At 44.9% G+C, this 25,637-nt stretch overlaps 3 protein-coding genes across 6 annotated transcripts; 2 read left to right on the forward strand and 1 right to left on the reverse strand.

Moving 5' to 3' along the window:
• Positions 1-5,317: 5,317 nt before the first annotated feature.
• Positions 5,318-10,594, forward strand: LOC121585430 (ethylmalonyl-CoA decarboxylase). The gene is made up of 6 exons (XM_041901778.2): positions 5,318-5,371; positions 6,274-6,512; positions 7,341-7,483; positions 9,341-9,393; positions 9,480-9,560; positions 9,746-10,594. Exons 2-6 carry the CDS (start codon positions 6,278-6,280, stop codon positions 10,158-10,160), a joined length of 927 nt encoding a protein of 308 aa, XP_041757712.2. The 5' UTR covers positions 5,318-5,371; positions 6,274-6,277; the 3' UTR covers positions 10,161-10,594.
• A 2,068-nt stretch (positions 10,595-12,662) lies between these two features.
• Positions 12,663-19,015, reverse strand: LOC121585953 (60S ribosomal protein L30). 2 transcript variants are annotated; one of them, XM_041902314.2, is made up of 4 exons: positions 18,927-19,015; positions 14,643-14,788; positions 12,874-13,004; positions 12,663-12,778 (listed from the first exon to the last, which is right to left on the reverse strand). In XM_041902314.2, the coding sequence occupies exons 2-4, from the start codon at positions 14,744-14,746 to the stop codon at positions 12,726-12,728; spliced, it is 288 nt and encodes a 95-aa protein (XP_041758248.1). In that variant the 5' UTR covers positions 14,747-14,788; positions 18,927-19,015; the 3' UTR covers positions 12,663-12,725. The 2 variants fall into 2 exon arrangements, with proteins under 2 accessions (XP_041758248.1, XP_041758247.1); XM_041902313.1 differs by lacking the exon at positions 18,927-19,015 and adding an exon at positions 18,158-18,358.
• On the forward strand, positions 18,432-25,528 carry LOC121585951 (F-box only protein 43-like). 3 transcript variants are annotated; one of them, XM_041902309.2, is made up of 6 exons: positions 18,432-18,598; positions 19,453-20,594; positions 20,893-21,375; positions 23,886-23,988; positions 24,260-24,454; positions 24,960-25,528. In XM_041902309.2, the coding sequence occupies exons 2-6, from the start codon at positions 19,516-19,518 to the stop codon at positions 25,206-25,208; spliced, it is 2,109 nt and encodes a 702-aa protein (XP_041758243.1). In that variant the 5' UTR covers positions 18,432-18,598; positions 19,453-19,515; the 3' UTR covers positions 25,209-25,528. The 3 variants fall into 3 exon arrangements, with proteins under 3 accessions (XP_041758243.1, XP_041758244.1, XP_041758245.1); XM_041902310.2 differs by lacking the exon at positions 18,432-18,598 and adding an exon at positions 19,136-19,238; XM_041902311.2 differs by lacking the exon at positions 18,432-18,598 and adding an exon at positions 19,139-19,219.
• Positions 25,529-25,637: the final 109 nt, after the last annotated feature.

Here is a 25,637-nt window from a genome sequence, read left to right on the forward strand (position 1 = left end):
GTCTCAGAGCCACCCACTTCTCTCTCCATTAGCCTGACTGTAATTTCAGACAGGCTCCATTATCTAACGGAAACTGCATGGTAACATCCTCTTCACCGGGACAGATTATCAAGCCTTTACTGATTCCCAAACCCATTCAACCTGCCCTCTTTGATCAAAACGGTTGGTTCATAATTGAGCTCCAATATGGAGATGTGCTGTATATCCAGTATGTATAGAACTGACCTATCAGGCAAGCAGATGACATAGTGTCACCACTCACTCCATGCCAATTGGTGGAACTAAACTGCCACTGCCTGCCTGAGGAGACCACAAGGCTGTCCTGTCACTCAGTGTCCAGGTGGTTGTTGACCCTGGTGACCCTTACTGTACTGTACAGGAGGTCGGCAGAGTCCCAGAGTCTGGAATGACTGGGATAGAGCCCAGCAAACCTTTAGAATTCCTGACTGCTTTTAAATAGAACATTCTAAAATGGAGCTCCACCCCAGTACCAGTAGTAGATCTGAAATAGGTACAGTATCCAAGCTGGCTGTCACAATGTCCTTTACTTTAAAATACACTGATCAAAAACATGCAACAATTTCAAAGGTTTTCCTCAGTTACACTTCATATAAGGAAATCAGTCAATTTAAATACATTCATTTGGCCCTAATCTATGGATTTCACATGACTGGGAATACAGATATGCATCTGTTGGTCACAGATACCGTTAAAAAAAAAGTAGGGGTGTGGGATCAGAAAATTAGTCGGTATCTGGGGTGACCACCATTTGCCTCATGCAGCGCAACACATCTCCTTCGCATAGAGTTGATCAGGCTGTTGATTGTGGCCTGTGGAATGTTGTCCCACTCCTCTTCAATGGCTGTGCGAAGTTGCTGGATATTGGCGGGAACTGGAACACGCTGTCGTACACGTCGATCCAGAGCATCCCAAACATGCTCAATGGGTGACATGTCTGGTGAGTATGCAGGCCATGGAAGAACTGGGACATTTTCAGCTTCTAGGAATTGTGTACAGATCCTTGTGACATGGGGCTGTGCATTATCATGCTGAAACATGAGGTGATGGCGGTGGATGAATGGCACGACAATGGGCCTCAGGATCTCGTCACGGTATCTCTGTGCATCGAAATTGCCATTGATAAAATGCAATATTGTTCATTGTCCGTAGCTTATGCCTGCCCATACCATAACGCCACCGCCACCATGGGGCACATGTTGACATCAGCAAATCTCTCGCCCACACAACGCCAGACACATCTCCGGGAAACTCATCTGCAGGCTCGTCGTCTTAACCAGGTCTTGACCTGACTGCAGTTTGGCGTTGTAACCGACTTCAGTGGACAAATGCTCACCTTCGATGGCCACTGGCATGCTGAAGAAGTGTGCTCTTCACAGATAAATCCCAGTTTCAACTGTACCAGGCAGATTGCAGACGCTGAGATATACTGATATACGCTGTCGGCCATCTGCCCGGTACAGTTGAAACCGTATTCACAGGACTGCTATTCACAGGTCTGGTATTCACAGGTCTGGTATTCACAGGACTGCTATTCACAGGACTGGTATTCACAGGTCTGGTATTCACAGGTCTGGTATTCACAGGACTGGTATTCACAGGTCTGGTATTCACAGGACTGATATTCACAGGTCTGGTATTCACAGGTCTTGTATTCACAGGACTGCTATTCATAGGACTGCTATTCACAGGTCTGGTATTCACAGGACTGCTATTCATAGGACTGCTATTCACAGGTCTTGTCTGGTATTCACAGGTCTGGTATTCACAGGACTGGTATTTACAGGTCTGGTATTCACAGGACTGATATTCACAGGTCTGGTATTCACAGGTCTGGTATTCACAGGACTGCTATTCATACCCAAGAAGACTCTAGGCTGTAATCGCTGCCAAAGTGCTTCAACAAAGTACTGAGTAAAGGGTCTGAATACTTATGTAAATGTGATATTTCTTTTTCTTTTTTTTCTCTTTTTAAAAAAAATAAATTAGCAAACATTTCTAAAAACCTGTTTTTGCTTTGTCATTTTGGGGTATTGTGTGTAGATTGATGAGGGGGAAAAACAATTTAATCAATTTTAGAATAAGGCTGTAACCTAACAAAATGTGGATAAAGTCAAGGAGTATGAATACTTTCCAAAGGCACTGAATGCCTTGACTAGAATACACTTTATATTAAGTGGACAGCAGTAGTTATATAGGATGAACCATGACTAGAATACAGAATATACATATGAAGTGGACAGCAGTAGTTATATAGGATGAACCATGACTAGAATACAGTATATACATATGAAGTGGACAGCAGTAGTTATATAGGATGAACCATGACTAGAATACAGTATATACATATGAACTGGGTAAAACAGTATATAAACATAATTAAAGTGACCAGTGTTCAATGACTATGTAAATAGGGCAGCAGTTACTATTTTTCCTTTAGTTTATTTAGCAAATGTTTCTTACTTACTTTTTAAAAACTCTGCATTGTTGGTTAAGGGCTCATAAGTAAGCATTTCACAGTAAGGCCTACACCTGCTGTATTTGGCGCATGTGACAAATAACATTTGATTTGATTTGAGTCTCTAAAGTGCTGGGTAGAGTACCGGGTGGTAGCCGGCTAGTAACAGTGGCTAAGTTCAGGGCAGGGTACTGAGTGGAGGCCGGCTAGTGGTGACTATTTAACAGTCTGATGGCCTGGAGATGAAGCTGTTTTTCAGTCTCTCGGTCCCAGCTTTGATGCACCTGTACTGACCTCGCCTTCTAGATGGTAGCAGGGTGAACAGGCCATGGCTCGGGTGGCTGAGGTCCTTGATGATCGTCTCCTTCTTCCTCTCCCCATATCAGTCTCTGGAATAACTTGCTATCTCCATGATGATACTATCCTACCCCTTAGAGACAGTCATCCCTTGAAATATGCGACCAGACTCATACATCTAGAATATGTCTGTCTTGCTATTCTTACCTTCTTACCGTTACAGGGCTGCTATTGGCTATCAGGTCGTTCAGCTCAGTGGCTCCATACCTTCTTACCGATACAGGGCTGCTATTGGCTATAAGGTCGTTCAGCTCAGTGGCTCCATACCTTCTTACCGTTACAGGGCTGCTATTGGCTATCAGGTCGTTCAGCTCAGTGGATCCTATTAACATCACCTGAGCTAGACACATTTAACTACCCTGGAGAGCTGACATCACACATTTAACTACCCTGGAGAGCTGACATCACACATTTAACTACCCTGGAGAGCTAACATCACACATTTAACTACACTGGAGAGCTGACATCACACATTTAACTACCCTGGAGAGCTGACATCACACATTTAACTACCCTGGAGAGCTGACATCACACATTTAACTACCCTGGAGAGCTGACATCACACATTTAACTACCCTGGAGAGCTGATATTGCTATTGTAGCTGAACCATGCTTTGATTGGTTCTCCTGGCTGGCAGCATCTAATATCTGGCATTCTATTACTGCGTCCCAAATGGCATCTTGTGTCCTATTTAATGGACGACCTTTGACCAGGGCCCTTTAGGACGCAGTATGCCAGAGCACAGAGTGATGGAACATCAAACAGGGCCTTCTACAGATATAGGCCGACCCATAGACGAAAGAGCTGTACTTGAGAAGCACTATCAGCGTGTGTGATTGAAGGGTAAGCCTGGCCTTCTCTCGGATCAGTGGGCTTGGGTGACCAGTCCCATATCAATTGAGAGAAGTTGATTTACTGTATGCTGCGTTCTGAATCCAACTTCTCTGGTGGGGGTGTAACCAACTATGTGTTATTGCAAAGCCTCCTCTCCTGACTGAATAAGGACCTGCAAGCTGAATGTGTTCCTCAGACAGAATGCTTTGTTTATAATAGGGGATTGAATGGAGGCAGGCAGAAAGCAGATCAGTTCTTACTGTGGTCTTACACACTTACTGTGTGGAGGCACAATAGCACAATTATGGTTGGTGTGTTTTATATCAAACATCCAATCTGGTAAACTAAGGAGACGACAGGAGCATGTAGAGAGGAAAGGTGGTGATATCAGGAGCATGTAGAGAGGAAAGGTGGTCATATCAGGAGCATGTAGAGAGGAAAGGTGGTGATATCAGGAGCATGTAGAGAGGAAAGGTGGTGATATCAGGAGCATGTAGAGAGGAAAGGTGGTCATATCAGGAGCATGTAGAGAGGAAAGATGGTCATATCAGGAGCATGTAGAGAGGAAAGGTGGTGATATCAGGAGCATGTAGAGAGGAAAGGTGGTCATATCAGGAGCATGTAGAGAGGAAAGGTGGTCATATCAGGAGCATGTAGAGAGGAAAGGTGGTGATATCAGAAGCATGTAGAGAGGAAAGGTGGTCATATCAGGAGCATATAGAGAGGAAATGTGGTCATATCAGGAGCATGTAGAGAGGAAAGGTGGTCATATCAGGAGCATGTAGAGAGGAAAGGTGGTCATATCAGGAGCATGTAGAGAGGAAAGGTGGTGATATCAGGAGCATGTAGAGAGGAAAGGTGGTCATATCAGGAGCATGTAGAGAGGAAAGGTGGTCATATCAGGAGCATGTAGAGAGGAAAGGTGGTGATATCAGGAGCATATAGAGAGGAAAGGTGGTGATATCAGGAGCATGTAGAGAGGAAAGGTGGTGATATCAGGAGCATGTAGAGAGGAAAGGTGGTCATATCAGGAGCATGTAGAGAGGAAAGGTGGTCATATCAGGAGCATGTAGAGAGGAAATGTGGTGATATCAGGAGCATATAGAGAGGAAAGGTGGTGATATCAGGAGCATGTAGAGAGGAAAGGTGGTGATATCAGGAGCATGTAGAGAGGAAAGATGGTCATATCAGGAGCATGTAGAGAGGAAATGTGGTGATAGCAGGAGCATATAGAGAGGAAAGGTGGTGATATCAGGAGCATGTAGAGAGGAAAGGTGGTGATATCAGGAGCATGTAGAGAGGAAAGGTGGTCATATCAGGAGCATGTAGAGAGGAAAGGTGGTCATATCAGGAGCATGTAGAGGGGAAAGGTGGTGATATCAGGAGCATGTAGAGAGGAAAGGTGGTCATATCAGGAGCATGTAGAGAGGAAAGGTGGTGAAGTGATAGCACAGCATGTTTTAATCATTTTTGTTTTAAACAACCTATATAATTACTAGCCAGTACAATGAACCTAAAAATGAGTGTATACCACAATTATCTTTGGTAATACTATACAGTATCAAACTTTCTGAATGATGGGAGTATTAGCTTGCCCTCGTGAGGCGGTTACAGTGAAGTGCAGCTGGACAGGTTCCATGTTCATGTTTCCAGGGGAAAGGTTTCAATGTAACACCACAACATTGAGCTTTCAGACAGCACAGGTTTGTGAATGATTTTAAGATTTAGCTTCTTATGTTATATAACCTAATTATCTGGTTATGTTAGGGACGTTTTTCACAGTACTTTGGGGTGTTAAAGTCTATGCTTTTAGGAATCAACATTTTTATAAAGGGATAGAACTGTGAAGGACATCCAAAGCATAGTTAGCTAGTCAGCTAGCTCTTGCCCATCGCGCGACGACAACAACAAGTTACTTCTGACCGATTTTGTTTGATGACTGGTTTTCGCAACTCACCAAAGTAAAAATATTTCTGGAATGTTGGAGAACTTTTCTCTGTGTGCGCAGGGTGTCCAAAGTACGAAACGACTAGCAGCTTCAGTTTGACGCCAGTCTACTTTGTCGCTGATCCATGCGCATGGGTCAGATGCGCATGTGTAGATCTCGTAGTGGCGACCGGACGCATGCGCTTGGACCAGAGCTAGTGTATGTCTGCCTCAGTTAGCACAGACAGAGGACTCGGTGTAGATCCAAGATGGCGAAGTAGTACAGTTCTGTTTTTGTCGTGTGTCTGTAAATAGCCTGTAAATACCCTGTTTTTTTGTATTTTTCTGTTGTATTTTTGACTTTGTTTTTTACCCCATATGTAACTCTGTGTTGTTTTTATCGCACTGCTTTGCTTTATCTTGGCCAGGTCGCAGTTGTAAATGAGAACTTGTTCTCAACTGGCTTACCTGGTTAAATAAAGGTGAAATAAAAAATAAAATAAAAAATATGGCCTGGTAGCTGCACACGTACGACCTTGCCACCATCTCTGGTCAACTGTTTTACAGTTCAATAACAGTGTTGATTCCTCTCTCCTCTCTGTTTCCCTCCCTCCCTCTGTTCCTCTCCCTTGCTCTTCCTCTCCCTCCCTCCTTCTCTCCCTCCCTTGCCTGGTAGCAGCACCATGGTTCTGTCTGCAGCCAGTCGGCACCTCCTTAGGGGCAGTAGGATTGGTGCCTGGGGGCAGCTGCTCCCCAGGAGGAGCGGATCTGTATACACCACTGCCAATGGGTTCCAGGAGAAGGAGATCAGAGAGAAACTCCAAGCTTTCCCTGGGGGGTCTATAGACCTTGTCAAACAGGAGTCAGGCATCGCAGTGCTCACCGTCAACAACCCTGCTCGCATGAACGCTTTCTCTGGTATTAGGAGCGCTGTCCACCGTTATATTTTATTATTGATCTGAGTGTTGCTCTTTGTTAACCTACAATTCAGACTAAATATCACTCCGCTTCTCTTTGGTTTCACCTCACCAAACGGAGCGAAATATATTTAGTTTTGTATTCCAACTCTTTGCTTCTCCTGAGAATGATTACAGTGGGACTAAGGGGCTAGTGCTCAATGAACTGGGTTGTGTTCAGTAGGGCACACTGTAGCAAAACGTTTAGCAACAGATGACTAAAATGTGTTTATTTGGATCCCCATTAGCTTTTGCAGAAGCAGCAGCTGCTCTTCCTGGGGTCCCCAAAAAACACAAAACATGACAAGTAACAAAACACTGATACACAAGGACTTAAAATACAACATATACAAACCACAAAACATTTAACAATACAACAAAATAATGTGTGTTTGTGTGTGTCCCCTCACAGTCCCCGTTGTTCCATGAGATGTTGTTTAATCAGTTTTTTAAAGGCAATTTTGCTGTTCGCTTGAGTAATTGGAGATGCGATCATGGCTCTGTATAATACTGTACGTTGCCGTGAATTCATTTTGGACTTGGGGACTGTGAAGAGACCCCTGGTGGCATGTATTGTGGGGTATGTATGGGTGTCTGAACTGAATGTTTTTGATTATGCAGACTATCTGGAGTTTTCATCACAGTAATATTTCTCATGAAAACTAGAAGAGCAGCAGTTCATCTCTCGTCAACACTCAACCTCATAGTGAACATGTTCAGATTGTACCTCCCTGTTTAACTCAGATTCAAAACGTTTTCTCCCTACTGAACACTACCCTGTTTTCTCCAGGTTCTATGATGGTGGAGCTGGAGGAGAGGATGTCCCAGCTAGAGGAGTGGACGGAAGGGAAAGGTCTCATCATCCAGGGGGCTGCTGGGACATTCTGCTCTGGGTCAGACCTCAACGCTGTCAGGGCTATATCCAACCCTCAGGTCAGACCTCAATGTTGTCAGAGATATACAGTGGCTTGCGAAAGTATTCACCCCCCTTGGCATTTTTCCTAATTTTTTGCCTTACAACCTGGAATTGAAATGTATTTTTGGGGGGTTTGTATCATTTGATTTACACAACATGCCTAATAATATGTTCTTGTGAAACAAACAAGAAATAAGACAAAAAAACTGAACTTGAGCGTGCATAACTATTCACCCCCCCAACGTCAATACTTTGTAGAGCCACCTTTTGCAGCAATTACAGCTGCAAGTCTGTTGGGGTATGTCTATATAAGCTTGGCACATCTAGCCACTGGGATTTTTGCCCATTCTTCAAGGCAAAACTGCTCCAGCTCCTTCAAGGTGGATGGGATCCGCTGGTGTACAGCAATCTTTAAGTCATACCACAGATTCTCAATTAGATTGAGGTCTGGGCTTTGACTAGGCCATTCCAAGATATTTAAATGTTTCCCCTTAAACCACTTGAGTGTTGCTTTAGCAGTATGCTTAGGGTCATTGTCCTGCTGGAATGTGAACCTCCGTCCCAGTCTCAAATCTCTGGAAGACTGAAACAGGTTTCCCTCAAGAATGTCCCTGTATTTAGCGCCATCCATCATTCCTTCAATTCTGACCAGTTTCCCAGTCCCTGCCGATGAAAAACATCCCCACAGCATGATGCTGCCACCACCATGCTTCACTGTGGGGTTGGTGTTCTCGGGGTGATGAGAGGTGTTGGGTTTGCGCCAGACATAGCGTTTTCCTTGATGGCCAAAAAGCCCAATTTTAGTCTCATCTGACCAGAGTACCTTCTTCCATATGTTTGGGGAGTCTCCCACATGGCTTTTGGTGAACACCAAACGTGTTCGCTTATTTTTTTCTTTAAGCAATGGCTTTTTTCTGGCCACTCTTCTGTAAAGCCCAGCTCTGTGGAGTGTATGGCTTAAAGTGTTCCTATGGACAGATACTCCAATCTCCGCTGTGGAGCTTTGCAGCTCCTTCAGGGTTATATTTGGTCTCTTTGTTGGCTCTCTAAGCTTGGTGGTGCCCCTTGCTTAGTGGTGTTGCAGACTCTGGGGCCTTTCAGAACAGGTGTGTATATATATTGAGATCACGTGACACTTAGATTGCACACAAGGTGGACTTTATTTAACTAATTATGTGACTTCTGAAGGTAATTGGTTGCACCAGATCTTATTTAGGGGCTTCATAGCAAAAGGGGGTGAATACATATGCACGCACCACTTTTTCGTTATTTATTTTTTATAATTCTTTGAAACAAGTAATTTTTTTCATTTCACTTCACCAATTTGGACTATTTTGTGTATGTCCATTACATGAAATCCAAATAAAAATCCATTTAAATTACAGGTTGTAATGCAACAAAATAGGAAAAACGCCAAGGGGGATGAATACTTTTCCAAGGCACTGTATACAAACTTCAGGTCAGACCTCAGTGTTGTCAGAGATATATCCAACCTTTAGGTCAGTCTCTCTGGACAATCTCCCTCTCTGAAAGACCAGTAGAAAGCTCAGTGAACTGTTTTTATTCAGTCACATTGTATTGGGGCACTCCTACTTCCATCCAATCTGACTTTCTAAATCACGTGTCAAACTCTTTCCACGGAGGGCAGAGTGTCTGCGGGTTTTCACTCCTCCCTTGTACTTGATTGATGAATTAAGATCACTAATTAGTAAGGAACTCCCCTCACCTGGTTGTCTAGGTCTTAGTAAGGAACTCTCCTCACCTGGTTGTCGTCATCTTAACTGAAAGGAAAAACCCCAAACCAGCAGACACTAGGCCCTCCATGGAATGAGTTTGACACCCCCATGGTCTAAACGATGCGTCTTGCCTTTCAGGATGGGATGAAGATGTGTATGTTCATGCAGAATGCCCTGACCAGGCTACTGAGGTAGGACACTGTGTTTAGAAAGTTCTAGATCAGTGTGTCATGCCAGATGCTCTGTGCCAATGCTAACCCATGTGTTCTCTGTGCAGGCTGCCTCTGTTCTCCGTAGCTCTGGTGGAGGGGAGCGCACTGGGAGGAGGGGCTGAGCTCACTACTGCCTGTGACTTTAGGTACAGTAACGGAACTCATTTTCCACAGATGGCACCGTTGCTATGTGTTTATTAAACTGGAGGCCCACATCCAGATAGTGGAGAAAAGGAGGGTGCAGAGAAAAGGCCTTTTCAAGAAATATCTGAGCAACAAAATCCACCAGGTTTCCAATCTCTAAACCAACATCACGGTCTCTCCCTGCTAGGTTGATGGCACCAGGCAGTGTGATCCAGTTTGTCCATAAACACATGGGTCTGGTCCCTGGTTGGGGCGGTGCAGCTAGATTGGTACGCATCGTAGGCAGCCAGAACGCCCTGAAGATGCTGGGTAATGCCCTGAATGTGGACCCAGAGATGGGGCTGCAGATTGGGCTTGCGGATGGGGTCCTGGAGGGTCCCCTGGCTGGGTCTGGAGCCAATGCCCTCCTGGAGGCAGAGCAGTGGTTGGGCTGCTACACCAAGGGTCCATCCCCGGTCATCAGAGCCATAAAGAAAGTGGTGGTGTCAGGGAGAGAGCTCCCCCTGGAGGCAGCCCTGAGGACTGAGAGGGATGTGTTCGGGACAGTGTGGGGAGGACCGGCTAACCTACAGGCTCTGGCCAGCAAGGCCAAACACAAGTGAATTAACTTAGTCTTGTGATTACATTGTATTCTCGTCCTAATGTTCTGAAGAAACCTAGAACGGCTGGAGTCGAAACTGTGAACCAACCCACGCTGCGAATACTGAACTGGAACATTAGGATGCAATGTAGAGGGTCTGAACTAAACTAGAACACACTTAACTAGTGTATTCATTCTGCCGATTCTGTTGCTGAAGGTCTCATAAAACAGAAGCAAACGAAACCTACCCGAATTTTTCCAATAGCAACTAGTTTTAGTTGGAAACGTTTTGCAACCATTTGGCGGAATGAATACACCCCTGGACTGTGCTAGGAGTGTGACAGCACCTTATGGGGGATTTATATTGCTGTGTTGAGTGACCACTAACAATCAATTCATTATTTTAGTGAAGGAATTGTTAGTGACTGTTGGGACAATTATATGGACCCATCTAAACGTGGTAATGTCCTTTTTCCTCACTGGAGATTAAGATATGACACTAGTTGTAATAGTGACATGTGAAGATGATGTTATTGTGCCTTTACGGCTCTACTACAGTCTATTAACACCAGGGGGACAGAACACAGAACCAGGGTGACAGAACACAGAACCAGGGTGACAGAACACAGAACACCAGGGTGACAGAACACAGAACACCAGGGTGACAGAACACAGAACACCAGGGTGACAGAACACCAGGGTGACAGAACACAGAACACCAGGGTGACAGAACACAGAACCAGGGTGACAGAACACAGAACCAGGGTGACAGAACACAGAACCAGGGTGACAGAACACAGAACCAGGGTGACAGAACACCAGGGTGACAGAACACCAAGGTGACATCTTCATTACATATTTATTTTTTATTTAACCAGGTAAGCCAGTTGAGAACAAGTTCTCATTTACAACTGCGACCTGGCCAAGATAAAGCAAAGCAGTGCGATAAAAACAACAACAACACAGAGTTACATATGGGGTAAAACAAAACATAAAGTCAAAAATACAACAGAAAATATATATACAGTGTGTGCAAATGTAGCAAGTTATGGAGGTAAGGCAATAAATAGGCTATAGTGCAAAATAATTACAATTAGTATTAACACTGGAATGATAGATGTGCAAGAGATGATGTGCAAATAGAGATACTGGGGTGCAAATGAGCAAAATAAATAACAATATAGGGATGAGGTAGTTGGGCGGGCTAATTTCAGATGGGCTGTGTACAGGTGCAGTGATCGGTAAGGTGCTCTGACAACTGATGCTTAAAGTTAGTGAGGGAGATAAGAGTCTCCAGCTTCAGAGATTTTTGCAATTTGTTCCAGTCATTGGCAGCAGAGAACTGGAAGGAATGGCGGCCAAAGGAGGTGTTGGCTTTGGGGATGACCAGTGAGATATACCTGCTGGAGCGCATACTACGGGTGGGTGTTGCTATGTGACCAATGAGCTAAGATAAGGCGGGGATTTGCCTAGCAGTGATTTATAGATGGCCTGGAGCCAGTGGGTTTGGCGACGAATATGTAGTGAGGACCAGCCAACAAGAGCGTACAGGTCACAGTGGTGGGTAGTATATGGGGCTTTGGAGACAAAACGGATGGCACTGTGATAGACTACATCCAATTTGCTGAGTAGAGTGTTGGAGGCTATTTTGTAAATGACATCGCCGAAGTCAAGGATCGGTAGGATAGTCAGTTTTACGAGGGCATGTTTGGCAGCATGAGTGAAGGAGGCTTCGTTGCGAAATAGGAAACCGATTCTAGATGTAACTTTGGATTGGAGATTCTTAATGTGAGTCTGGAAGGAGAGTTTACAGTCTAACCAGACACCTAGGTATTTGTAGTTGTCCACATACTCTAGGTCAGACCCGTCGAGAGTAGTGATTCTAGTCGGGTGGGCGGGTGCCAGCAGCGTTCGATTGAAGAGCATGCATTTAGTTTTACTAGTGTTTAAGAGCAGTTGGAGGCTACTGAAGGAGTGTTGTATGGCATTGAAGCTCGTTTGGAGGTTTGTTAACACAGTGTCCAATGAAGGGTCAGATGTATACAAAATGGTGTCGTCTGCGTAGAGATGGATCTGAGAGTCACCAGCAGCAAGAGCGACATCATTGATATACACTGAGAAAAGAGTCGGCCCAAGAATTGAACCCTGTGGCACCCCCATAGAGACTGCCATAGGTCCAGACAACAGGCCCTCCAATTTGACACATTGAACTCTATCTGAGAAGTAGTTGGTGAACCAGGCGAGGCAGTCATTTGAGAAACCAAGGCTATTTAGTCTGCCAATAAGAATGCGGTGGTTGACAGAGTCGAAAGCCTTGGCCAGGTCGACGAAGACGGCTGCACAGTACTGTCTATTATCGAGCGCGGTTATAATATCGTTTAGGACCTTGAGCCTAAACGATACAACTTACATTGCAAACTTGATGTAGAAAAATGCTTGCCCACATTTTAGTCTCTTGCATAATTTCTTCCATTGTACTACAATTACATGGCAATGACTGAACATATCATGACAAACAACTTGGTCATCTTTTAAGTAGATTTATTTACAAATAAATCTCCAGGGAAACAGAAGAGAACCAACTAGACTACTTCTCCCCCTGTGGCTGATCAGGCATACTCCTGATGATGTCTGAATCACCTGTAGATGATTAGAAATTAATTAGAAGTTACATTCTATAAACCAGTCGGGAAAGAATAACAGTTTACACACTTGTTAATTTTCCATGAACTCACCAGGGTCAATGATGGCCAGAGTGCAGACTCTGAAGTACTTTCCACAGGCTGTGCCCAGCTCTATGTTGTTCCCACTGTAGTGGTGGACTCCAGTCTTAGCCAGCATAGCATAGTATTCTATCTCTGATTTCCTACAGAGAGAAGGGAAGTGTTCAAATCAGTTTTAGGGTGGATTCACTTCAGTATAATATTGGTGCTGAGCAGGAGTGAGCAGTCTTCCCTGAGGGAGAGGGTTTTGCTCCAACCTAGTAGTAGCACACCCAATTCAAATAATTAGTAGGTGTGCTAGTTTTGACTGGAGCAAAAGCCAGATTGCCCACCCTTGCAGTAGTTAGGTAAGTGTTGGTTAGTTACACTGAACAAAAATATAAAAATGCAACAATTTCAAAGATTTTACTGAGTCACAGTAAATCATTCAATTTAAATGAATTAATTAGGCCCTAATCTATGGATTTCACACGACTGGGAATACAGAGATATGAATCTGTTGGTCACATACCTTTAAAAAAAGAGTATGGGCGTGGATCAGAAAACCAGTCAGTATCTGGTGTGACCACCATTTGCCTCATGCAGTGCAACATACTTCGCATAGAGTTGATCAGGCTGTTGATTGTGGCTTGTGGAATGTTGTCCCACTCCTCTTCAATGGCTGTGCGAAGTTGCTGACTATTGGCAGGAACTGGAACACGCTGTCGTACACGTCGATCCAGAGCATCCCAAACATGCTCAATGGGTGACATGTCTGGTGAGTATGCAGGCCATGGAAGAACTGGGACATTTTCCGCTTCCAGGAATTGTGTACAGATCCTTGTGCCATGGGGCTGTGCATTATCATGCTGAAACATGAGGTGATGGCAGCGGATGAATTGCACGACAATGGGCCTCAGGATCTCATCACGGTATCCCTGTGCATTCAAATTGCCATCGATAAAATGCAATATTGTTCATTGTCTGCAGCTTATGCCTGCCCATACCATAACCCCACCATGGGGCACTCTGTTCACAACATTGACAATCAAACCGCTCGCCCACACGGCGCCATACGCGCCGTCTGTCTGGTACAGTTGAAACCGGGATTCATCCGTGAAGAGCACACTTCTTCAGCGTGCCAGTGGCCATCGAAGGTTAACATTTGCCCACTGAAGTTGGTTACGACGGCAAACTGCATTCAGGTCAAGACCCTGGTGAGGACGACGAGCACGCAACGTAGATGAGCTTCCCTGAGACAGTTTCTGACAGTTTGTGCAGAAATTCTTCGGTTGTGCAAACCCACAGTTTCATCAGCTGTCCGGGTGTCTGGTCTCAGACGATCCCACAGGTGAAGAAGCTGGATGTGGAGGTCCTGGGCTGGCGTGGTTACACGTGGTCTGCAGTTTTGAGGCCAGTTGGACGTACTGCCAAATTCTCTAAAATGACATTGGTAGAGAAATGAACAAATTCTCTGGCAACAGCTCTGGTGGACATTCCAGCAGTCAGCATGCCAATTAAATGCTCCCTCAAGACATCTGTGGCATTGTGCTGTGTGACAAAACTGCACATTTTAGTGGCCTTTTAGTCCCCAGCACAAGGTGCACCTATAATGATCATGCTGTTTAATCAGCTTCTTGATATGCCACACCTGTCGGGTGGATGGATTATCTTGGCAAATAAGAAATGCTCACTAACAGGGATGTAAAAAATGTTATGGAAAATGTCTGGGGATCTTTTATTTCAGCTCATGAGACCAACACTTAACATGTTGCGTTTATATTTTTGTTGAGTGTAGTTACCTCAGGGCAGGTGTGTTGTTGGCCAGGATGACCAGCTTGGCTTTGCCCTGGCGGATCATCCTCTGAGTCTGTTTGTAGCCCAGTACATATTTACCGCTCTTCATCACCAGCTGAAGCCGAGAGTTGATGGACTCCAAGGACTTTTTCTGGGGAGAGAAACAGATTAGAGACCGACCAATCAGTAGTGTTGCATCGGAAAGTTGGCTTCCAACAGTCAGGCTGCTTTTAGCCCATGACTGCATAAATGACTAAACACAAGGCAGTCCCATGCATCATGGCATGTCAATATGAACCAGACCAGGCGAGGGCCCAGTTACACAAATGCATCTTACGACTAAGTTAATCGTTAACCTTTGTAGGAGCAATGTTAAATCTCTGAGCCGTTTCCCAAAACCATCACTACTTAAGTTGTACTTAAACTATAGCTGTTCTACGGCAGTCGATAAATAACTAAGTACATCGTTAGAGAAGATGGCTGCCGTTTTACAGCCCTCTAACCAATTGTACTATTATGTGTGTTTTTCCGCGTTATTTGTAATTTATTTTGTACATAATGTTTCTGCCATCGTCTCTTATAACCAAAAAGAGCTTCTGGATATCAGGACAGCGATTACTCACCTCGTATTGGACGAATAATTTTTCTTCAACAAGTCGGATGCGAAGGATATCCTACAGACACCCGACAAGGCCCAAATCCCCGTCATTCGCATGAGAAAGAGAGAGATATCGTGGACGTAGGTCGGGGTGCCTTGTAAGGATCCGACGGCGAGTGAGTAAACTGCCTCTTCCATCAATCCTATTAGCCAATGTTCAATCATTTGAGAATAAATTGGATGACCTAAGATTACGGTTATCCTACCAACAGGACATTAAAAACTGTAATATCTTATGTTTCACCGAGTCGTGGCTGAACGTCGACATGGACAACATACAGCTAGCGGGCTATACGCTACATCGGCAGGATAGAACGGCTGACTCCGGTAAGACAAGGGGTGGCGGTCTGTGTATATTTGTAAACAACAACTGGTGCACAAAATCAAATACTAAGGAACTCTAGGTTTTGCTTGCCTGAGATAGAGTATCTTATGATGTAGTTTTTCCTGTAGACCACACTATTTACCAAGAGAGTTTATCTATATTTTTCATAGCTGTCTATTTACCACCACAAACCAATGCTGGCATTAAGATTGCACTGAATGAGCTGTATAAGGCCATAAGTGAACAGGAAAACGCTCATCCAGAGGCAGCGCTCCTAGTGGCCAGGGACTTTAATGCAGGGAAACTTAAATCCGTTCTACCTAATTTCTACCAGCATGTTAAATGTGCAACCAGAGGAAAAAAAGCTCTAGACCACCTTTACTCCACACACAGAGACGCTACAAAGCTCTCCCTCGCCCTCCATTTGGCAAATCTGACCATAACTCTATCCTCCTGATTCCTGCTTATAAGCAAAAACTAAAGCAGGAAGCACCAGTGACTCGGTTAATAAAAATGTGGTCAGATGACGCAGATGCTAAGCTACAGGACTGTTTTGCTAGCACAGACTGGAACATGTTCCGGGATTCTTCAGATAGCATTGAGGAGTAAACAACATCAGTCACTGGCTTCATCAATAAGTGCATTGATGATGTCGTCCCCACAGTGACCGTACGTACATACCCCAACCAGAAGCCATGGATTACAGGCAACATCCGCACTGAGCTAAAGGGTAGAGCTGCCGCTTTCAAGGAGCGGGACTCTAACCCGGACGCTTATAAGAAATCCCGCTATGCCCTCCGACGAACCATCAAACAGGCAAAGAGTCAATACAGGACTAAGATTGAATCATACTACACCGGCTCTGACGCTCGTCGGATGTGGCAGGGCTTGAAAACTATTACAGACTACAAAGGGAAGCACAGCCGCGAGCTGCCCAGTGACAAGACTTCCAGACGAGCTAAACCACTTCTATGCTCGCTTCGAGGCAAGCAACACTGAAGCATGCCTGAGAGCACCAGCTGTTCCGGATGACTATGTGATCACGCTCTCCGTAGCCAATGTGAGTAAGACTTTTAAGCAGGTCAACATCCACAAGGCCGCAGGGCCAGCCGGATTACCAGGACGTGTACTCCGAGCATGTGCTGACCAACTGGCAAGTGTCTTCACTGACATTTTCAACATGTCCCTGACTGAGTCTGTAATACCAACATGTTTCAAGCAGACCACCATAGTCCCCGTGCCCAAGGACACTAAGAACCTGCCTAAGTGACTACTGACCCGTAGCACTGACGTCTGTAGCCATGAAGTGCTTTGAAAGGCTGGTCATGGCTCACAACACCATTATCCCTGAAACCCTAGACCCACTCCAATTTGCATACCGCCCCAACAGATCCACAGATAATGCAATCTCTATTGCACTCCACACTGCCCTTTCCCACCTGGACAAGAGGAACACCTACGTGAGAATGCTATTCATTGACTACAACTCAGCATTCAACACCATAGTGCCCTCAAAGCTCATCACTAAGCTAAGGATCCTGGGACTAAACACCTCCCTCTGCAACTGGATCCTGGACTTCCTGACGGGCCACCCCCAGGTGGTAAGGGTAGGTAACAACACATCTGCCACACTGATCCTCAACACGGGGGCCCCTCAGGGGTGCGTGCTCAGTCCCCTCCTGTACTCCCTGTTCACCCATGACTGCATGGCCAGGCACGACTCCAACACCATCATTAGGTTTGCCAACGACACAACAGTGGTAGGCCTGATCATCGACAACGATGAGACAGCCTATAGGGAGGAGGTCAGAGACCTGGCCGTGTGGTGCCAGGATAACCTCTCCCTCAACGTGACCAAGACAAAGGAGATGATTGTGGACTACAGGAAAAAAAAAGAGGACTGAGCACGCCCCCATTCTCATCGACGGGGCTGTAGTGGAACAGGTTGAGAGCTTCAAGTTCCTTGGTGTCCACATCACCAACGAACTATCATGGTCCAAACACACCAAGACAGTCGTGAAGAGGGCACGACAAAGCCTATTCCCCCTCAGGAGACTGAAAAGATTTGGCATGGGTCCTCAGATCCTCAAAAAATTATACAGCTGCACCATCAAGAGCATCCTGACTGGTTGCATCACCGCCTGGTATGGCAACTGCTTGGCCTCTGACCGCAAGGGACTACAGAGGGTAGTGCGTACGGTCCAGTACATCACTGGGGCCAAGCTGACCCGAGAGCAGCGCTGCCTTTCTTTCAATCCTATCAGTATCGACACATGCCTCAACTACGCACCTACCGAACGTTCTCTCTGCGTGGTGTTTTGGGAAACGCATGTGACATCTTCCGCCGTAGGAAAGATACATCGTAAAGACACTCGTAAGCCTAAAGTTCCATCGCTATCGGGAAACCGGGCCCTGGTTGGTCACTCACACTGGGATAAATGAACGATTTGAAAATAACATTTACCCATCACCGTTCCTAAATTAAGGATGTGCACAAACATTTCTATTAATGAACGATTTCCCAGTCCCAAACTCACCGTTTTCTTAGCCGCCACCATGTCTGCGGTTTAAGATGTTACTAGCCCACCTAAACTAGGATATCACATGCAGAATGAGTGATACAATCTTGTGTCGCACGTTGACGTCAACCGGAGAGTTTAGCTGAACGCTCTGCACTGTCAGGTAGATGAATAAATAAATGAAAGAAAGAGAACACCTCCCGGACTACAGTACTTGCATAACATTTATGCGTTTGTTTGGAAAACAAATCATCGCGAGAGGTGGCGTGAGATGAGCGGCAGGTTTGCACCAAATTTGAAAACGTGGAAAAGCTCTCACTCCTAAACACACACAGTTCATTACGAAGAGGAGACGGCCACTGCAGTCTGCATACGGTACAACTCCTGATGTAACACGATATACCTCTTTGGAATGTCCACCATCTCTAGCTACATTTTAGGTTTGCCATTTGGCTAGAAGTAAGTAAACAACACTAGCTAACTTTCTTTCTGAAATAATAGCTAAGTAAGTAACTAGCTTGCTACGTAACGTTTAACGTGTGTATCAACCTTGTATACATGCATTTCATTTTAGTATGTATTTCAAGGTGAATTGCTAACGTTAGGGTATTAACTTTCAGCTAATCAATTGGTTAACAACCAAAGCTAACTAGTTGAGTAATAAAGCAATACAACAATGTACTCTACATTGCACACCTGCATCATTCTGAAATTGCAACGGCTTTTAATATTTTGTCATTGAAACGAACTAGGTAACTAACCCTTAACTAGCTCCCATTTATCAAACCTTTGTTTTTACGCTAGCTAGCCAGCCAGCGGGCTAATGGGCCTCTAGGGGGGAGCCAAACACAGTGTTCCCAGCCTCAGTCGAGGTGTTGGCGGTCGCAGTGCCGTTTGAGCGGGCGGATGGGAGCCATGGAGATCAATAGGCGGAACATTTCAAACCGAGCGAGGGGCTTTAAATACCATTTATCAACAGCACGCGACAGCATAGCAACTATGGAATTGTTGTCACTATCGACATCAGCTATCTTCTGGTTGTTTCTTTCATCCACTTGGAAGGCGCATGTTTTGGCTGAAGTAGCTACTCTCGTAACCTGTTAGCTATTGACCACTTTTTCTTTAGCAAAAGTCAGCTAGATAAATTTGTATTTTCAAAAATGTAGTACAGGTTACATTTTGTCTAATCTTAGCTAACTAACTACATTAACTTAGTTAACGTTAGGCCTAACTAGCGATTTGGCTAGCTAGCTAACAACAAAGGTGGCTTAACACTTTTTCTAACTGCATTGTTTTTCACTTTGTTCTCACAGATCAGTTTGTAACACCAGACCCGTCACCTGGTGAATATAGTCTTTCTACATCTGAAAGGGAGTATGGAGTGCAGTCTCAGACCAGATGCTCATTTCCAGAGCCGCAAAGACCTGCAGTATGGAGCTTGTCATGACAGTGGATACTTGGACAGTGGTTACAGCCCTAAAATGGAGAGTGGAGACACATTTGCCCTCTCAAAGTGTTTTTCTTCAGATGGTTTTCATGAAATGCCTAAAGAGAACCTTTCACAGAAATGCGAACCTCTGTCACCCAGAAAGAACAGACTAAAAGAGGGTGTCAGGAGTCCACAGAAAGACATTCTGAAGGAGCAGCCATTACAGAACGGCTGGTGTGAAACTCCTAAAGTATCCAAGAGAGGTCCATCTCTGAGACGACGTCTCCTCATGTCTAAATCGGAGGGTAAAACTGCAGGCAACACAAAAACACCATGCGCTAAAAAGACTGACTCGTCAGTGAACGTGAGAACTGACCGCTGCTCCAACGTGGTCTGTGACTCACCAGATGCCTTTACTATTGGAGCTTTAGCTACAAGCACTTTAAAACCAGAGGACGTGCTTCTGTCCAGCAGGAAACGGCGCCTCCTCTTTTCTCTTGTAAAAACCTCAACACTTGAAGATGGTAAATGCAACACGACCAGCCTCCCCCTCTTTGAGAGAAAGGCGTCTGCTGCATCGCTCTCAGATGCAGACTTGGAAGAGAGCATCATCTCCTCAGACCGCCTTTCCACTGAGATGCTGGAGACCCCACGCTATAGCAGATTAACATCTTCGGTGAAAGAGAACTTCCAGACTCCAGTCAACAACAACGTAGCAGCTAACCTCTCTGACAGCCTGAGTGTCCTGAGCACCCCTTCCTCCACCCCTACTCATAAACACGACCATGACACCCCTTCATCCACCCCTACTCATAAACACTATGACCATGACACCCCTTCATCCACCCCTACTCTTAAACACTGTGACCGCTCCGTGTCTGAGGACAGTGGCTTCAGCTCCCTGGCTCTGGATAAGTCCCAGGACTCCACGGTGGACAATGATGGTTCCTTCCAGGAGCTGCTGTTGTCATCAGGCAGCTCCAGGTGCAAGGAGACCCCCAGCAGGCTGGCCGAGATGAAGAGGAGGTAGGCTAGATTAGCTTTTTGACTTCCAATGAATGCCCTTGAACAATGTTTCTCAACTCCAATCCTTGAGTACCCCCAACAGTATATACAAATGTGTGATGTTTGGGGTACTCAAGGACTGAAGTTGAGAAACATTGCCCTAGAAAATATCAGTGTTGTATATTTATGGTGTTTTGTAGTTTAATTATTGTAATATTTATTAATTTCATTGTAAGTTGTACTTGGTGTAATTCAGTTTGTATCTTGCTTCCGTTTTGTAAAATTATTTATTAAGTAAAAAAATAAACATCATCATCAGATCCAGACTGGAGCGCCAGCGCCGCCTCTCCACTCTCCGAGAGGGGGGTTCCCAGTCTGAGGGGGACCGTGACGTCAGGGCCCTGGTAGCCCACAGAACTCATCACAGAGAGAAGAACCTGACATCCCAGGCACATCTGGAGCGCAGCATCTTCAAGGAGGATGACAGTGACGTCTTCCTGGATGTGACTCCGCCGAAAACAGCCACCGTTAAGCTAGAGGACCTGTCCTTCACGCCGGCCCTGCAGATGGTCCAGGCCCTGGCCCAGAAGACCTCCGGGATGTTGCTGGAGCAGACCAGTCTGGAGGAGCTGCTGAGGGCCTCGGAGAAAGAGGCCTTCAGGACCACCATGCCCCTGGCTGGGCTGATCGGCAGGAAGATGGGCCTGGGGAAGGTAGACATCTTTACTGAGCTGAAGAAGAAGAATCTCAGACACATCCTGGCTATGATCCTCAATCAGCTGTCCTCTGAAGATGTCTATAGGTGAGGATTTTATTTACTGTATATGCCTTCAGAAAGTATTCATACCCCTTGACTTATTCCACATTTTGTTGTGTTACAGCCTGAATTCAAAATGGATTAAATAAAAAATCGCACACAATACACCATAATGACAGTGAAAACATGTTTTTAGAAATTGTAGCAAATTTATTGAAAATGAAATGCGCATCTCATTTACATAGGTATTCACACCCCTGAGTCAATACTTTGTAGAAGCATCTTTGGTGACGGTTATAGCTTTGAGTCGTCTTGTCTGTCAGGATTTTCTTCCCTGCTTCCGTCTGCCCACTCTCCTATAAAGCCCAGATCGGTGAAGTGCTGTAGAGACCGTTGTTCTTCTGGGAGGTTCTCCCATCTCAGCCAATGAACTCTGTAGTTCTGTCAGAGTGGTCATTGGGTTCTTGGTCACCTCCCTAACCAAGGTCATTCTTGCCCGGTTGCTCAGTTTGGTCGGACGGCCAGCTCTAGGCAGGGTAGTTCCATATGTTTTCCATTTCCTAATGATGGAGACCACTGTACTCTTGGAAACTTTCAACACTCTAGACATTGTTTTATACCCTTCCCCAGATACAGTACCAGTCAAAAGTTTGGACACACCTACTCATTCCAGGGTTTTTCTTAATTTTTTTACTATTTTCCACATTGTAGAATAATAGTGAAGACATCAAAACTATGAAATAACACACATGGAATCATGTAGTAATCAAAAAAGTGTTTAACAAATCAAAATATGTGAGATTCTTCAAAGTAGCCACCCTTTACCTTGACAGCTTTGCACACTCTTGGAATTCTCTCAACCAGCTTCATTACATTTACATTTACATTTTAGTCATTTAGCAGACGCTCTTATCCAGAGCGACTTACATGAGCAATTAGGGTTAAGTGCCTTGCTCAAGGGCACATCGACAGATTTTCCCCCTAGTCGGCTCGGGGATTAGAACCAGCGACCTTTCGGTTACTGGCACAACGCTCTTAACCACTAAGCTACCTGCCTTCATGAGGTAGTCACCTGAAATGCATTTCAATTAACAGGTGTGCCTTCTTAAAAGTTAATTTGTGGAATTTCTTTCCTTAATGTGTTTGAGGCAATCAGTTGTGTTGTGAGGTAGGGGTGGTATACATAAGATGGCCCTATTTGGGAAAAGACCAAGTCCATATTATGGCAAGAACAGCTCAAATACGCAAAGAGAAACGACACTCCATCATTACTTTAAGACATGAAGGTCAGTCAATCCTGAACATTTCAAGAACTTTGAAAGTTTCTTCAAGTGCGGTGGCAAAAACCATCAAGCGCTATGATGAAACTGGCTCTCATGAGGACCGCCACAGGAAAGGAAGACCCAGAGTTACCTCTGCTGCAGAGGATAAATTCATTAGAGTTACCAGCCTCAGAAATTGCAGCCCAAATAAATGCTTCAGAGTTCAAGTAACAGACACATCTCAACATCAACTGTTCAGAGGAGACTGCATGAATCAGGCCTTCATGGTTGAATTGCTGCAAAGAAACTACTACTAAAGGACACCAATAATAAGAAGAGACTTGCTTAGGCCAAGAAACACGAGCAATGGACATTAGACTGGTGGAAATCTGTCCTTTGGTCTAATGAGTCCAAATTTGAGATGTTTGGTTCCAACCGCTGTGTCTTTGAGACGCAGAGTAGGTGAACGGATGATCTCTGCATGTGTGGTTCCCACCGTGAAGCATGGAGGAGGAGGTGTGATGGTGCTTTGCTAGTGACACTGTCTGTGATTTATTTAGAATTCAAGGCACACTTAACCAGCATGGCTACCACCGCATTCTGCAGCGATACGCCATCCCATCTTGTTTGGGCTTAGTCCCACTATCATTTGGAAGGACTATTTGACCAAGAAGGAGAGTGATGGAGTGCTGCATCAGATGACCTGCCCTCCACAATCACCCAACCTCAACCCAATTGAGATGGTTTGGGATGAGTTGGACCGCAGAGAGAAGGAAAAGCAGCCAACAAGTGCTCAGCATATGTGGGAAGTCCTTCAAGACTGTTGGAAAAGCATTCCTCATGAAGCTGGTTGAGAGAATGCCAAGAGTGTGCAAAGCTTTTTTTTGGTTAGTACATGATTCCATGTGTTATTTCATAGTTTTGATGTCTTCACTATTATTCTACAATGTAGAAAATTAGTAAAAATAAAGAAAAACCCTTGAATGAGTATGTGTCCAGACTTTTGACTGGTACTGTATGTAAATGAGATTTCTGTATTTCCATTTTTATCAAATTGGCTAACATTTCAAAACATGTTTTCACTTTGTCATTATGGGGTATTGTGTGCAGATGGGTGAGAAACAATCCATTTTGAATTCAGGCTGTAACACAACAAAATGTGGAATAAGTCAAGGGGTATGAATACATTCTGAAGGCTGTGCGTGTTACAGATCTACCGACGTATGACGCTGGCTAGAACATTATACCACATCATTGTCATGACATTGTTGCGTGTGTTCTGCTGGTCCACAGGGTTGGTCAGGTGTCTGATAGTTGGAATGAGATCGTAGTTCAAAACAAGATGTCCGACCGCAGGAGGAGACACTACCTGATGGACGTCAAGGCAGCTCTGGAGGTGAGGATGTCACCTGTAACCGTGTTTCAGCATTGATATAGAAAAGCACTAATGTCTGGGCCCGTATTATTAAAGTGTCACAGTAGGAGTGCTGATCTAGGATCAGGTCCCATCTGGCCATGTAGTCTTATTCATTATGATCTAAAAAGCTAAACGGATCCCAGATCAGCACTCATACTGAGACACTTTATGAATATAGCTCCAGTCAGATTTTCTATATTTAGTACACATCTACTTTCACCAACACTGTTCATTCCCTGTGTGTGTGCAGCTTGGCAGTGCAGTCCATGTCCCTGATGCAGAGACCAGGTTGACCCTGCTGAGCCGGTCAGCCCTGAAGTCAGTCCAGGCCCAGTCCAGGACCCCCAGTTCCAGCACCCGTGGTACCCCCCAGTCAGCCACAGGAACAGGCTCTTTAACCCCTGTCCAGCACAACTCAGCCAGCAAACAGGACATGTTCATACAGGTTAGTCCACTTTGTAATGTTTTTATGGTCACATTATGAGGCCATACGTTTCGGGTATATAAAAGATTTGTTTATGGCCGTGATTAATTAAAACAGCATTTGACACACAGGGATGTTATTTTTTTTCTCTCACTTAAACACACATCCCACTAACATCATAAAATAGTGACACCTCATTGCTGTAAGTTGATCAAATGAGCCAAATATTGTGGATCCCTCCCTGTAGAGAAGGACACTAGCCCTAATGTTATATTGTGGATCCCTCCCTGTAGAGAAGGACACTAGCTCTAATGTTATATTGTGGATCCCTCCCTGTAGAGAAGGACACTAGCCCTAATGTTATATTGTGGATCCCTCCCTGTAGAGAAGGACACTAGCTCTAATGTTATATTGTGGATCCCTCCCTGTAGAGAAGGACACTAGCTCTAATGTTATATTGTGGATCCCTCCCTGTAGAGAAGGACACTAGCCCTAATGTCTGTTATGTTGTGTTCCGTCCTCCTAGGTGGCCAAAACCCTCTTCAGTGATGAATGTCTAAAGCCCTGCCCTCGATGCCGGCACCCTGCTAGGTGTCACTCAGTGAAGATGGAGGGTGTGTGTAGCAGGGTTGACTGTGGCTTCCAGTTCTGTACAGGCTGCCTTTGTGCCTTCCACGGGTCCAAAGAGTGTGCCAGCGTGTCAGCCATGCGACGCAGCAAAAAGGATGTTCTTCCCGGGAGTGCTCAGAGCAAGCGCAACGTCAGGAGATTGTGAATGGGTTTTTATATGTGTAGTTGTTTTGAAGTTATTTGTACCTCCGGTTACCTTTTTTAAATGTGTTTATCTTCGATGTGTTTTTAATTATGGGTCAGCGAGGAGCAGCACCAGTAGAATCAATCAGACATGAAATGGCTACTGAATGCTGAGCTCCTGCTGGGTTAATTCATTGATCTACAGAATGTTGTTTCTCTTCTCAGCTTGATTTTCATGGTTTTATGTGAATGTTTCTGTACACTACTGTATATTGTCTACTTTTACAACTGACTGTACAAATGTTTTATAGATTATTTTTAATAAAGTTGTACTTTTACATATTTATTTGACGTTGTTTCATAGGCATGTGAACAAGGACAATGTTTTGTATCAAGTCGTTTTTATCGTTATGGTGCCATCTACTGGTTAATGTCATTCCCTTGACTGTCG

Source organism: Coregonus clupeaformis, chromosome 17 (genome assembly GCF_020615455.1).
Source record: "Coregonus clupeaformis isolate EN_2021a chromosome 17, ASM2061545v1, whole genome shotgun sequence".
In the NCBI taxonomy this organism is placed as follows: domain Eukaryota; kingdom Metazoa; phylum Chordata; class Actinopteri; order Salmoniformes; family Salmonidae; genus Coregonus; species Coregonus clupeaformis.

Excerpts from the sequence above, each read along its gene's own strand:
- LOC121585430 (XM_041901778.2), top strand. The coding sequence starts at position 6,278 with ATGGTTCTGTCTGCAGCCAGTCGGCACCTCCTTAGGGGCAGTAGGATT. Across the intron at positions 7,484-9,340 it reads GGGCTATATCCAACCCTCAG|GATGGGATGAAGATGTGTAT; the intron begins GTCAGACCTCAA and ends CTTGCCTTTCAG. Across the intron at positions 9,561-9,745 it reads ACTACTGCCTGTGACTTTAG|GTTGATGGCACCAGGCAGTG; the intron begins GTACAGTAACGG and ends TCTCCCTGCTAG.
- LOC121585953 (XM_041902313.1), bottom strand. The coding sequence starts at position 18,178 with ATGGTGGCGGCTAAGAAAACG. Across the intron at positions 14,789-18,157 it reads TGGTGGCGGCTAAGAAAACG|AAAAAGTCCTTGGAGTCCAT; the intron begins GTGAGTTTGGGA and ends TTCTCTCCCCAG. Across the intron at positions 12,779-12,873 it reads TCTGGCCATCATTGACCCTG|GTGATTCAGACATCATCAGG; the intron begins GTGAGTTCATGG and ends AATCATCTACAG.
- LOC121585951 (XM_041902309.2), top strand. The coding sequence starts at position 19,516 with ATGGAGTGCAGTCTCAGACCAGATGCTCATTTCCAGAGCCGCAAAGAC. Across the intron at positions 20,595-20,892 it reads CTGGCCGAGATGAAGAGGAG|ATCCAGACTGGAGCGCCAGC; the intron begins GTAGGCTAGATT and ends CATCATCATCAG. Across the intron at positions 23,989-24,259 it reads ACGTCAAGGCAGCTCTGGAG|CTTGGCAGTGCAGTCCATGT; the intron begins GTGAGGATGTCA and ends GTGTGTGTGCAG.